The sequence below is a fragment of the Acomys minous genome, assembly GCF_964271855.1.
Source record: "Acomys minous genome assembly, chromosome: 20".
In the NCBI taxonomy this organism is placed as follows: domain Eukaryota; kingdom Metazoa; phylum Chordata; class Mammalia; order Rodentia; family Muridae; genus Acomys; species Acomys minous.
Window position 1 is genome coordinate 15715490 of NC_140502.1, and position 12296 is coordinate 15727785.

The window sequence follows — 12296 nt, forward strand, 5'->3', positions numbered from 1 at the left end:
ACAGACAGATGGGAACTGGTGTCACCATCAGGGGTCATACTCAGTACTTTGCAGGACTCCCTGGAGACCACAAACACCTTCAAGCTGATAAAGTCACAACTGGTACGCGAGGGGTTTGATGTGGGGCTCGTTGCTGACCCCCTATACATACTGGACAACAAGGCCCAGACCTTCCGGAGTCTAACGCCAGACATGTACCAGGCTGTGTGCGAGGGGACCTGGAAGCTCTGACCTTCCAGCCAACTGGAAGGCTATCCAGGAGTGTGGAAATCAACACTGGCCAGAGTTCCCAATGTCAGCTTCACAAAGCTGTCAGGGTTCCAGACACCCATGGCCCATGCAGCACTTAGAGAATAAACTTGGATGTGTTTGCAGAAGTCTCTGTGTGTGGATGTGAATCAATCGACGAATGCATCCCAGCACTTGGAGAGGCAGAGGAAGCCTGGTCTACAAAGTGAGTCCAGGACAGCCAAGGCTACACAGAGAAACCCTGTCTTAAAAAAAAAAAAAAAAAGCCGGCGGTGGTGGCACATGACTTTAATCCCAGCAATTGGGAAGCAGAGGCAGGTGGATTACTGAGTTCGAGACCAGCCTGGTCCAGGACAGTCAAGGCTACACAGAGAAACCCTGTCTTGAAAACAAAACAAAACAAAACAAACAAATAAACAAAAGGAGCTGGAGAGATGGCTCAGAGGTTTAAGAGCACCGTCTGTTCTTCCAAAGGTCCCGAGTTAAATTCCCAGCAACCACATGGTAGCTTTCAACCATCTGTAATGAGATCTGGTGCCTTCTTGTGGTGGGCAGGCACATGTGAGGGCAGGATACTGTATAAATAATAAATAATTTTTTTTAATGTGTATCCAGGCTGGTCTCGAACTCCAGATTCTCCTGCCTCTGACTCATTCAGCAAATCCCACCAGAACAGGCATAAATAAATCTTAAAAAAAAAGAAAAAAGAAAGAAAGAAAAGCAGTCAGTGTTCTTAACTGTTGAGCCATTGCTCCAGCCCCTGGAGGTTTTTCCCAAGAGAGTATATAAATCATTGGGTTGGGGAGGTAGAGTTTGGCTGTGTGTGGTGGCTTCCTCTATCATCCCAGCCTCAGAATACAGAGACAGTCTCCAGGACTAGCCATATCAGCAAGCTCTTGGTTTGATTGAGAGACCCTGCCTCCAAGAATAAACTGGAAGAATGAGGATGATTCTCAGCATCTACTTCAGGCCTGTACACAACACCTAGACACAGGTGTATCTGTAGAGACCCAACCAACGCCAGTTTGTGTTCAGGGCCTGAGAACTTGACAACCCCCCCCCCCCAGAGTCTCCAGGGAGAGCCACAAATGTACAGCTAGAAACCGTTCCTCAGAGCTTGCACCTGAGGCCAACCAGAGACACAGGTCAGTGACCAGAGCAAACAAAAAATCCCCCCTTGGGTCTGGCCCTGGTCCCCTTGCTTAGCCTTGGTGACCCAACCAATCAGGTTAAAGGATAACTTTCCTGAACCCCTCTAACCTCTTATGGAACAGCAAGACTTGGAAACAGCTTGGAAACCCTCCCTTACATTTTTTTCCTTAAAACAAAACAAACAAACAACAAAAAAACAAAAAAACCTGTTCCCCTAGCAGTAGGGGCCAGCATCTTCTCTCCACACCAGGGGGCTGATGGTCCAGGCTCTGAGCTTAACTAATAAAGGAGACCCTGTGTGATTTGCATCCAACTGATTCCTGGTGGTCTTTGGGGGTTTCACAACTTGGGCATTACATACCCACATATTCACACATACGTATACTACATATGTATATATGTGTACACTGTTGTCAAACACTTTACATTCTGTCATTTGTTCTAAATTTATTGTGTGGTGGCTCAATTTTCTTATCAATTTATGATTAGAAAAACCACCAAAAGATGATACCAATTTTGTCTATTTTTGTTTTGTTTTATTAGACAGGGTCTCATGTAACACAGGCTATAACTTGTTATGTGGCTGTGAAAAAGACCTTCAACTCCTGATCCTTCTGCCTTTACCTTCCCACCTGTTGGGATTACAGGTATGCACCACGACCAGCTATGAAAAACACAAACTGTATGACAATTAAGACACTCTTCTGGTGCATGCCTTTAATCCCAGAACACAGGAGACAGAGCCAGGCAGATATCTGTGAGTCTGAGGCCTGTATGGTAAACACAGAGTTCCCAGCCAGCCAGCCAGCCAGGACTGTTACACAGAAGAACCCTGCCTTGAAAAATAAAACAAAAAAGATATCACTAAGGATATTGAAAAATACCTTTAAGCCCAGCACTCGGGAGGCAGAGGCAGGTGGATCTCTGTGAGTTCAAGGCTAGCCTGGTCTACAAAGCAAGTTCAGGACAGCCAAGGCTACACAGAGAAACTCTGTATCGGAAAAAAAAAAGATATTGAAAAATAAAACAAAAAAGATGTCACTAAGGATCAAGAACTCAAGGCAGGGTGCTGGAGATACGTATGGCTCAGAGGTTAAAAACACTTGCTGATCCTGCACAGGACCTTGGTTTGGTTTCTAGCACCCATATGGTGGCTCACAATTACCTGCAGCTCCAGTCTCAGGGGATTTTCTTTTCTCTTATGACCTCTGTAGGCACTGTGCGTGCATATGGTGCACAAAAACTCACACAGAGTCACACACGCACTAAGTAAAAAGAACTGAGGGCAGGCTTGGGATATATGGAAAGAGCATTTCAGCTCCCCTCAAAACAAACAGACCAAAAAAAAAAAAAAAAACCAAAAAAACACACACACACAAAAACAAAAAACCCAACATGAACAGCAAATTCTGGAACTTGCTCTAGGAACTGACACTGTTCTTCAACTGTCTAGGACAAATGTGATGTGTATGTATAGAAATCTAAGGAATGCATAAACGAGCCGGGCGGTGGTGGCGCACGCCTTTAATCCCAGCATTTGGGAGGCAGAGGCAGGCGGATCGCTGTGAGTTCGAGGCCAGCCTGGTCTACAAAGTGAGTCCAGGACGGCCAAGGCTAACACAGAGAGATCCTGTCTCAAAAAACAAAACAAAACAAGAAAAAACAAACAAAAAAAAGGAATACATAAACGTTCAAACCAAATTCATGAGGTGCAGGTAGAACAGTGAGGATATACATCCTTCTGGACATGAAAGAAGAGGCACGTATGAACATCTAGGAGGGATTCTGACTGAACACTTCAATAATCTGCCCAATGAATGGGAGATATAGCTCAGCAGTTAAAAAACACTTGGTGTCCTGGGCATGGCGGCACATGCCTTTAATCCCAGCACTCAGAGAGGCAAGCAGACGGCTGTAAGTTCAGGGCCAGCCTGATCTACAACATGCCAAGGCTATACAGAGAAACCCTGTCTCAAAAAACAAAACCAACCAAACAAAAAGCACTATGTGTGAGATTATAAGGACCGTAGTTCAAGTCCGGTACTGGAGTTTGGGCTCTAGCATGAATATTAGTAAGCCGAGATAAATAGATAGAAGACCCTGATACCCTTTTCTGGCTTTTGGGCATGCATGTGCACACGCGCGCGCATGCGCACACCTAAAACAACAAGAAGAATTAACTGAAGTAGTGAACAAGAATAGACACTATTGAAAATTCAAGTTTTGGCCTGGAGAGATGGCTCAGCACTTAAAAGCACTGGCTACTCTTCCAGAGGTCCTGAGTTCAATCCCTGGCAACCACATGGTGGCTCACAACCATCTACAATGTGATCTGATGCCCTCTTCTGGCCTGCAGGTGTGCATGCAGATAGAATAATCATATACATAAAATAAATTAATTAATTAAAAAAAAGAAAATTCAATTTTGCAGGGCATGATGGTGCACGCCTTTAACCCTAGCACTTGGGAGCAGAGGCAGGTGGATCTCTGGAGTTCGAGACCAGTCTGGTTTACAGAATGAGTTCCAGGACAGCCAGAGCAACACAGGGAAACCCAGGCTAGAACACTTCACCACCGCCCTCAGGGGGAAAAAAAAAAAAGGAAAAAATTCAAGTTTCTGGAAGACACTTTGATACGTCCATCTCTAGAATTTATATGCTTATTTCTTTACTTATTGTTGAGACAGGCCCACACTACATAGCCCCTGGTTGCTCTGGAACACCTAATGTAAACCACTCTGACCTCAAGCTAACAGAGACCTGCCTACAACACTGAGTCCTGCCCCAAGTTTCTAGCCTTTAAAAGTAAAAGTCCTTAAGAGTCTTAGCCTGCCTGAATGGCACACCTCTAATCCCACCACTCAGAGGGCCGAGGCAGGAGAACTACAGGAGAGATTGAGGTCAGCCTGGGTATTAAACTCAGACCATCTCAAACACACATAGAGATTTAAAAATTAACAACCTGGAGCCGGGCGTGGTGGTGCACGCCTTTAATCCCAGCACTCGAGAGGCAGAGGCGGGCGGATCGCTGTGAGTTCGAGGCCAGCCTGGTCTACAAAGTGAGTCCAGGACAGCCAAGGCTAACACAGAGAGACCCTGTCTCGAAAAAAACCAAAAAAAAAAAAAAAACCAAAAAAAAAAAAAATTAACAACCTGGGCTTTGTGGTATAAGCCTATAGTTCCAACCAGTAGGAAGCCTCGACAGGAAAGATCATCAGTTAAGAGGCCAATCTACGCTATATTAGGAGGCCCTGTCTCAAACAAAATAAAATCTCCTGCCCCACTGTCTGACCCTAAGAGGCCCCACACCCACTGCAAAGGCCCTGTAAATAGAAATCAGAGTTTCTTTCTGCTGGGCGGTGGTGGTGCACGCCTTTAATCCCAGCATTCTGGAGGCAGAGGCAGGTGGATCGCTGCGAGTTTGAGGCCAGCCTGGTCTACAGAGTGAGTCCAGGACAGCCAACCCTATCTCCAAAAACCAAAAAAAAAAAAAAAAAAAAAAAAAAAAAAACCAACCAACCAACCAAACAAAAAACACCAAAAAACAACAGAGTTTCTTTCTTTCTTTTTTTTTTTAAAAAAAGAATTATTTATTTATTTTGTGTATATGAGTACTCCATTTGCATGTACACCTGCATGACAGAAGAGAGTATTAGATCAAACTATGGATGGCTGTGAGCCACCATGTGGTTGCTGGGAATTGAACTCAGGACCTCTGCAAGAGCAGACAGTGCTCTTAACCGCTGAGCCATCTCTCCAGACCCGGAATCAGAGTTTCAGTGATTGAACAAGATAAACACTGCTAAGGAGCGGGGAAAGGGCCAGAGGCCAAGGGTTTCAGGGGAAACCTGCCCCCCTACTAACAACTCTGATCTAGTGATATAGACTTCAGAACTTTGATGTTGGGACAATTAGTAAATACATCTGTTCTGCTCCACCTAGTTTACAGGCACAGTTAATAGGACACCGTGCCCTGAGGAAGCTGGAGGAAGTCTTTGCCCTGCAGTTTAATGAACTAGCCATGTGGGGTGGGGCCCTGACCTGGAGGCGTGCACGGCCTGAGGCACGGGCATGCTTTCTAACTTCTCAGAAAGTCATTCGAGTCCAGGGTCAGGAAGGTGGGGAGGTGGGGGAGCAATGCTTGTGACCAAGGAACTAGGCGAGCTGGAGGAGAGAGGTGGCCAACTGGACTTTCCAGGCACAGCCGCTCTGTGGTTCCTGCGGCCCGCCCGCCAGCCAGCACACAAGGCTGCCTTTTTGATGGCTGGAAGCCGGAAGTCAGGATTCTTACTCAGAAACTTTGATATAGACTAGCACATTAGTCTGAGGGTCACAATGGAGCAGGATGGAAAGGCAGCTATTGGTTTCCAGTACCTTCCACAGAGACTTCTTGCCCCGCCCGCCACTGCAAAGAGGGACATCTAAGGCAATTTCTGAGCATTCTGAAGCAGGGAGTGTGTCGTCCCCCCACCATCTCCAAGCTGGACCTCAGCCATAGGGTCCAGCCCAGGCCTGGCTCCACAGAGCAAAGGCAGAAGGAAGGGGGAAAGCCTCCTCTTACACTGGATGGCCTGGCATTGGGCAGGGAATCTTTTTGGGGTCCCTCAGAGCCTCTTCTTGGCTGATGAGGGTGCCGGAAGTACTGCTTCAGGGGTTGGAGGCACTCAAGTGAGACAGGTCTCCCCCAGCTGCTCACGGGCCCTGCGGCTGGTGGATCTTCCTATGAATGACCAACTGAAACTTCCAGTCAAAGCTGCACCCACAGTCCCGGCAGAAGTGGCGCCGCTGGCCTGCATGGCTCTTGCGGTGGATGACCAGCTGTGACTTCCAACTGAAGCTGCGCCCACATTCCACACACGTGTAGCCCCGGAGGCCAGGGGAGCGCCGCATGGCCGGCTCCCAGGTCACCTGTGGTGGTCTTTCCAGGTCTGGCCCACCCATGTGCGTGCGCTGGTGGATGACAAAAACTGACTTCCAATCAAAGCTGAGGCCACACTGCTCACACGTGTACAGTTTCCGAGGCGTGGGCATAGCGGGGGCTTCAAGCAGCGGTGTGGGAGACAAGCCTGGAGGGTCCATGCAAGGGCTCCTGTTTTCACTTGGAGAGGATGTGCAGGCTTGAACTACCCTTGGACTTGCAATGGATTCCACTTCCGGGAGATGGCTCCTGAGGGGCTCTGGTCCTGTGTGTAGGGTCTCCTGTTTTGGCCTCAGCTCAGATTCAACATGTATCTCTGGCTCTAGCAGTGGCAGGGGAGAACGTTTATTTGGGGGCTCAGACTCATGGGGCCTTGCGCAAAAGTGTGGGGGTGGGCACCTTCTGGTAGAACAGAGCTACAGCCAGATGCTGGGCTGCTGCACTGGGAGCCCCGGTGAGGGTCTAGGTCGGGGGCCTAGCACATGAGGGGAGGCATGTGGAGGATGGGGTAGGGAAGACAGGACAGGGAAGGCCATCGATCCTCACCCTGAGGTACCACTGTGCCATTCTTCTCCAGCATCGTGCCCCAGGACAGCTCTTTTTGGGACGAGTCCGACAGGTTCCGCTCCTTCTGCAAGGATGCAACCAGTCACCACCTCTCCTGCCCAGCCTCACATCCCTACCCACCACCCAGTGGGTGGCAGGTTACTGAATCTCCCTTTGCAGCAGGCTAAGGGCCAGGCCAGAACTGGCCGTTTGTGAGTACTGGGTCAGCATTCATTGGTCCAACCTTGCCAGGGACCAAACGGCCCGTGGCCGACCCCCACCCATTCAGCATCTGCAGCAAACATCCTGCTTGGCCACTCACTAGGCACGCAAGGCATCCGGCTTAGCCCTGAGAAGAGAGCGATCTGATCCTGAGATAACCACAGATCCAATCCTGAGATAACCACAGAGACATCCTGCTTTGCCCCAACTAGGAAAACCCCTCCCCCTGCAGATGTTCCCGGGGCTCAAACCCAGAAGATTCTGTACTTTTCCATAACCCTCCTCGCTTACCCCCGCCCTCCCTAAAGCAGGTTTTAAAAAGCCTGCCCTCACCTTCAATAAACGGCTCTTGACAAGCTACTGTTTCCTTGAGCCCTGCCTCCCTCTCGCCCATTTTTTATCCACAGGTTGCGACCCTCCTCGGCCCCCCAATAACTGACCAGCTGGCCTGGTCGCAACCTACCATCCCCCTGTCTCTATAGTGGTCTATCTCAGTGACGACAAGAAGAACTGAAATTGAGGGCGGTCTTGGACAAAGACACCATGGACACCTACCTGCATCCTTTTTCTAGTCACTAAACTGTGTACAGAACATGCTGGAAGGTCAATAAAAGGCCAGGAGACCACATGTGGTTCGGCCACCTCCTGCTAAGACTGATTATCAAAACGGAAAGTTCTTTGGGGTGAGAATTTTTTCTTTTGGCCTTTATTGGGGTGTATGTGTGAGAGAGACTGGGTCTATGTAGCTCAGGGCGGCCTCAAATGTACTGTGTCCTGATGATGGTTTTAAACTTGTGACTTTTCTATCTCCACCTCCTGAATTCTGGGATCACAAGTGAGGGCTACCATACCAGTTTACGCAGTGCTAGGAATAGAACCTAGGACCGTGTACATGGTAGGCAGGCACTCTAACAAGTGAGCTGTGTTTGCAAAAACCTTTACTTAATTTTATTTTTTTAGAAAGAAGACTAAGGAGGCAGACATGGCGGAGGCATACTTTGATCCCAGTACTCAGAGGCAGAGAAAGGCGTATATCTGTGAGTTCAAGGCCAGCCTGGTCTACATACTGAGTTCCAGGACATTTATGGCTATGAAAGGCACTGTCTCAAGCTGGTGATCCTGGGTTCTATAAGAAGGCCGACTGCGCTGGGCGGTGGTGGCGCACACCTTTAATCCCAGCACTTGGGAGGCAGAGGCAGGCGGATCGCTGTGAGTTCGAGGCCAGCCTGGTCTACAAAGCTACTCTAGGACAGCCAAGGCTAACACAGAGAAACCCTGTCTCAAAACCAAAAACAACAACAACAACAACAACAAAACAAAAACAAAAAAACCCAAACAAAACAAAACAAAAACCCAAAAACACTGTGAGGTGAGAAGGAGGACTAAAATTAAGAATAATGAGGAATTTCAGGACTGTGATAAAGTGGGGAGGCAAAGATGATAGAGGAAGTCTGGGTGCTCAGTGCCAGCTGGTTCAGGCAAAGTCTGAAGAGGGGGGAGTTTGGTGGCAGGACAGGGGCCTCACTATGATGGCCTGACCAAGGAAAGGATTCCTTGCCTAAAACATCTACTTTCCTCCCTGGCCTAAGATCTGCCATGTAGCTCTTTGGGAGAGTGAGACAAAGAACCCGGAGGCAGATCTGTAGAAACGGAGGCAGCAGCCACAGATAGCTACAGGTAGAGGTGGTGTGGGCTGGAATCACCAGAGAGATCCAAAGGGAGTGTCTCAACCTTGAAGCACATCTTAGCTAGACATTCCGTCGGAGAGGGGCTTAGAAGCAGAAGGCGCCTGAAGAAGACAGATTCCCTCCGCTCTCTACATTAACTATATACACTCAGGGAGCAAGGGGCTTTCCACTAAATTCCACAGCCCTGTACTTTGAGAAGAACAGTAGGAGGGACTTTGAGGCAATGTTCGGGAAGAGCGTCTCCTCCATCTGATCTGAGGAGTGCAGGAACCCGGCAGCGGCAGTCCCCTTTCCGCCTGCGTGCATAACCAGCTGGCTCGTGACCTTGTGGGTATTGGGACCCTTTCCAGTAAGTGAGGAAGCCATGTCCACCACTTCTAGTCACTCCGGACCGGGCCTGAGACCTAAATCTTTTCCAGTGAAAGACCTCCTTAGGGAAGGTATTTACTACTCAGAAGCAGTAAAGCAGACGAAGAGCGAACACATGAGTCATTGGCAGAGGATCCTGAAAAAACGACAGGGTAGAGCACAGCTACCAGAGATACTCTTTCCACACCCCATGGTCTGCATTTCCTGCTGGAGGCTGTTTACCTGAGCCCTTCTTGGTTGGAAGGACGTGGAGGCGGCTGGTTCCTGGTATCCAAGGTGTCCCTCAAAGGCCTGGGCTGGAAGGGAAGCACTTGGAGATTCTGAGAAAGAGAGACAGATGGGAAAGTGCCGTTACTGCACTGGCCTTAGCCTGCCTCTGCCATGTGACATGGTAGGAGGATAGTCTTTTTTTTTTTTTTAAAGACTTATTTATTATTTGCACAGTGTTCTGCCCACACGTGTGCCTGCCCACCACAAGAAGGTACCAGATCTCACTACAGGTAGTTGTATGCCACCATGCGGTTGCTGGGAATTGAACTCGGGACCTGCAGAAGAGCAGACTGTGCTCTTAACCTCTGAGCCATCTCTCCAGCCCCCCGCCCTCCCAGGAGGATAGTCTTCTCTTGTCGCTTCTCAGGAACCCAGCTTTTTAGTCTCTCCAGAGTCCCTATCCCAGCTGGGGACATCCAGACTCATTTCAGGAGTCACAGCCCTGACACAACCTCTTCTAGGGCAGCCCCCCCATACATGCACGTGCACGCATGCGCACATGCGCACACACACCGTCGCGTACACAAGCACGCACGGATTTGAAGTTCTGATGTTGCATCCCCTCACCTATCTCCCGCTCGTCAGCACTGGCTTCCTCCTTCACACTGCAATTGATCTGGGTAGATCTGTCTATCTTGGCATCCTGTGGTGCCTCTGCAGGGCCTGCCTCAGAGGACTCCATTGCCACTGAGATGTGGTGGCTGCCTGAGGACTCCTTCCTCTTCTGGACTGTAACGAGCACCTTTGGCTTCAGGATGTGGGCTGTGATCTGAAGAGAAGCATGTCACAGGGGGCTCTACCCTTCAAGCCATCCCTCTAAGAAGCTCATGCCATTACACTCACCCAGCCCAGCAGCTGCCCGGGATCATGTTGCAGTCCCTCAACAAGGGCTGCAGCCTCCTCAGGGCTTCCTGGCCGCTGCCCTCGAACCCAGGCCTGGATCTCAGGGGGCAACACACCCAGGAACTGCTCCAAGACCAGCAACTCTATCATCTGCTCTTTGGAGCACTTCTCAGGCTGTAGCCACCGGTGACACAACTCTCGAAGCTGGGCCAGGGCTTCTCGGGGACCGTCTACCTCCTCATAGCAGAAAGCCCGGAATCTGAGTCGTGCAGCCTCAGGCTCCTCAAATGTGGTCTTGACTTCTCTGAGGGACAGGTGTGGGGGACCGAGAGGAGACGGCATTCTTGTTTTCAAGGGTCTTTTTTGAAGGGACCTATAGAAAAGGAGGAATCAGTGTCAGACCCCTCCTAGAAGGCAGGAAAGAGTTAAGGAAGGTCATGGGAGGGGCAGGAGAGCAGGAGAAAGCCTTGATAATTGAAGGTATATAGGGACCTTCTAGAAAACTGCAAATGGCTGGCTCAAACATTTGGGTACAACATAGGTGAAAGTGTAAGCAGGAGGCAGATCAGGTTGTGTTATCTTAAGAGTTGACTCTAGACCCGGAGTACATCACCTGGGGCAGAGCTGAAAGCCTGGGCGCACTCCCAGGGGCCTATATGGGCTGGGAGGCACTGCTCGATGACCACAGATGAACTTCCATTGCCTCAGCCCCCGCTTGTGACAACCCGAAACAAAAGCCAAGCCTAACCACCCCGTGTTGTGTGGAGTCGTAACCTGAAACCTACGTCCCAGTTTTTAAGAGGTTCTGGATTGAAATCGGCTCTCCTGGGGCACCGGTCCTGTCCAGGAAAGGGGTGGGTCTTTCAGGAGGATGGGGCGGGCCCGGTGTTCTGGGTTCTATGGCTGGGTGGTGGTGGGTGGGGTCGCTCTTGGAGCTCCGGGGAGCTGTGGGGAAGAATCTGCGCCCGCCCGGCTAGGAGTGCGCTCACCTCCGACGCCCCTAGGCGCCCCAGAAGCTCGGAACACTTCCGGGCCACTCACAGAACGCCCCGCCTCGCGCGGTGCCCTACCGGCCTGGCCAATCCTGCACCTATCCCGCAGGAACGGCCCCCTCCGCTCGGACTACGTCTCCCGTGAGCCTCAGCAAGGACCACAGTCCTCTTCCAGGGCCTCTCGCGCACCAGATCCTTCGTTCCTATCCTTGAGACTGCGGTGCCGCAGAGTGCAGGGGGTTCCCTCTCCTGACTTGGCAGCCGTTCTTCCCTTGCACCCCAGCCGTAGGGCTCACCCGCTGCAGATGCAGACGGGGTGGGGTGAGGTGGGGTGGGGGTGGGGGGGGTGTTAGCTTCCTGACGCATGTGCACAGCGGACCTCGCGTCTATTGGCTAGTGAGATGGCCTGACCAATCAGAGCTGACGCTCAGATGCCGACACGTGTCTCCTAGGTAACAGCGCACAACCCACTGCTTCTTGCTGTTCTCAAAGCCACACGATGAGCGTCGCCCTAGATGGAGACTCCTTGGTCTCTTGAGTCCAGTTGTCGTCCCAGACTGTTCCAGATGATCCCGGTGGAAGGCAGTGTTGGGCTAGGAAAACCCAGTACGGTCTTGGTCGGAACCCCGTTAAGCTCTTTGGATATTGTGAGGGTAATAGGCCACGGGTGGGCAAGCTCCCGGGAGGTAACCTTGTAACTCCTCCCTCACTAACAGTCTTCAAATGAGGATGGAGGTTTCTGTCTGAGATTATAAAGTGTACTCAACCCTTACTTTGGAGGCCGCACTTAGCCTAGATGACCTATAGTTATTTTTTCCCAACAGGCAGTTAATGGCTTTTTGTTTCTTTGTTTTGGGGGACCGGGGTAAAACAAAACAAAACAAAAACAAAAAACAAAAAACCAAGTCTTTCTATGGCGTTTTTTCTCTCTCTCTCCCCCTATTTTGGGGAGTGTAGGTTTGTGTCTGGCCAGGAAAAGCATCGGGACAGGCCCCAGTGTCAGTTCAGTATTTGGTTTCCCTTGACTCAGGGATGGCGCATATACTCC

The 12296-nt window shown here is 50.2% G+C and overlaps 2 protein-coding genes across 5 annotated transcripts in view; one reads left to right on the forward strand and one right to left on the reverse strand.

The window, feature by feature from the left end:
* The window catches only part of SLC27A5 (solute carrier family 27 member 5), a 10274-nt gene extending 9897 nt beyond the window's left edge, over positions 1–377 (forward strand). The window contains exon 10 of the mRNA XM_084771525.1: positions 55–377. Within this exon, the coding sequence (XP_084627651.1) occupies positions 55–231 (177 nt within the window). The 3' untranslated portion in view covers positions 232–377. The remainder of the gene's footprint in view (positions 1–54) is intronic.
* A 4590-nt stretch (positions 378–4967) lies between these two features.
* On the reverse strand, positions 4968–11382 carry ZNF446 (zinc finger protein 446). 4 transcript variants are annotated; one of them, XM_084771509.1, is made up of 6 exons: positions 11246–11382; positions 10257–10629; positions 9981–10182; positions 9366–9463; positions 6865–6949; positions 4968–6640 (listed from the first exon to the last, which is right to left on the reverse strand). In XM_084771509.1, exons 2-6 carry the CDS (start codon positions 10596–10598, stop codon positions 6093–6095), a joined length of 1275 nt encoding a protein of 424 aa, XP_084627635.1. In that variant the 5' UTR covers positions 10599–10629; positions 11246–11382; the 3' UTR covers positions 4968–6092. The 4 variants fall into 4 exon arrangements, with proteins under 4 accessions (XP_084627635.1, XP_084627636.1, XP_084627637.1 ...); XM_084771510.1 differs by lacking the exon at positions 11246–11382 and adding an exon at positions 11042–11239; XM_084771511.1 differs by lacking the exon at positions 11246–11382 and adding an exon at positions 10870–10991.
* Between the last annotated feature and the right edge of the window lie 914 nt (positions 11383–12296).

Coding starts and splice junctions, on each gene's coding strand:
- ZNF446 (XM_084771512.1), bottom strand. CDS start 10,598: ATGCCGTCTCCTCTCGGTCCCCCACACCTGTCCCTCAGAGAAGTCAAG. Junction 10,183..10,256: donor CCGGGCAGCTGCTGGGCTGG/GTGAGTGTAATG, acceptor GCTTCTCTTCAG/ATCACAGCCCACATCCTGAA. Junction 6,950..9,365: donor TCCAACCAAGAAGGGCTCAG/GTAAACAGCCTC, acceptor GCATCCTTGCAG/AAGGAGCGGAACCTGTCGGA.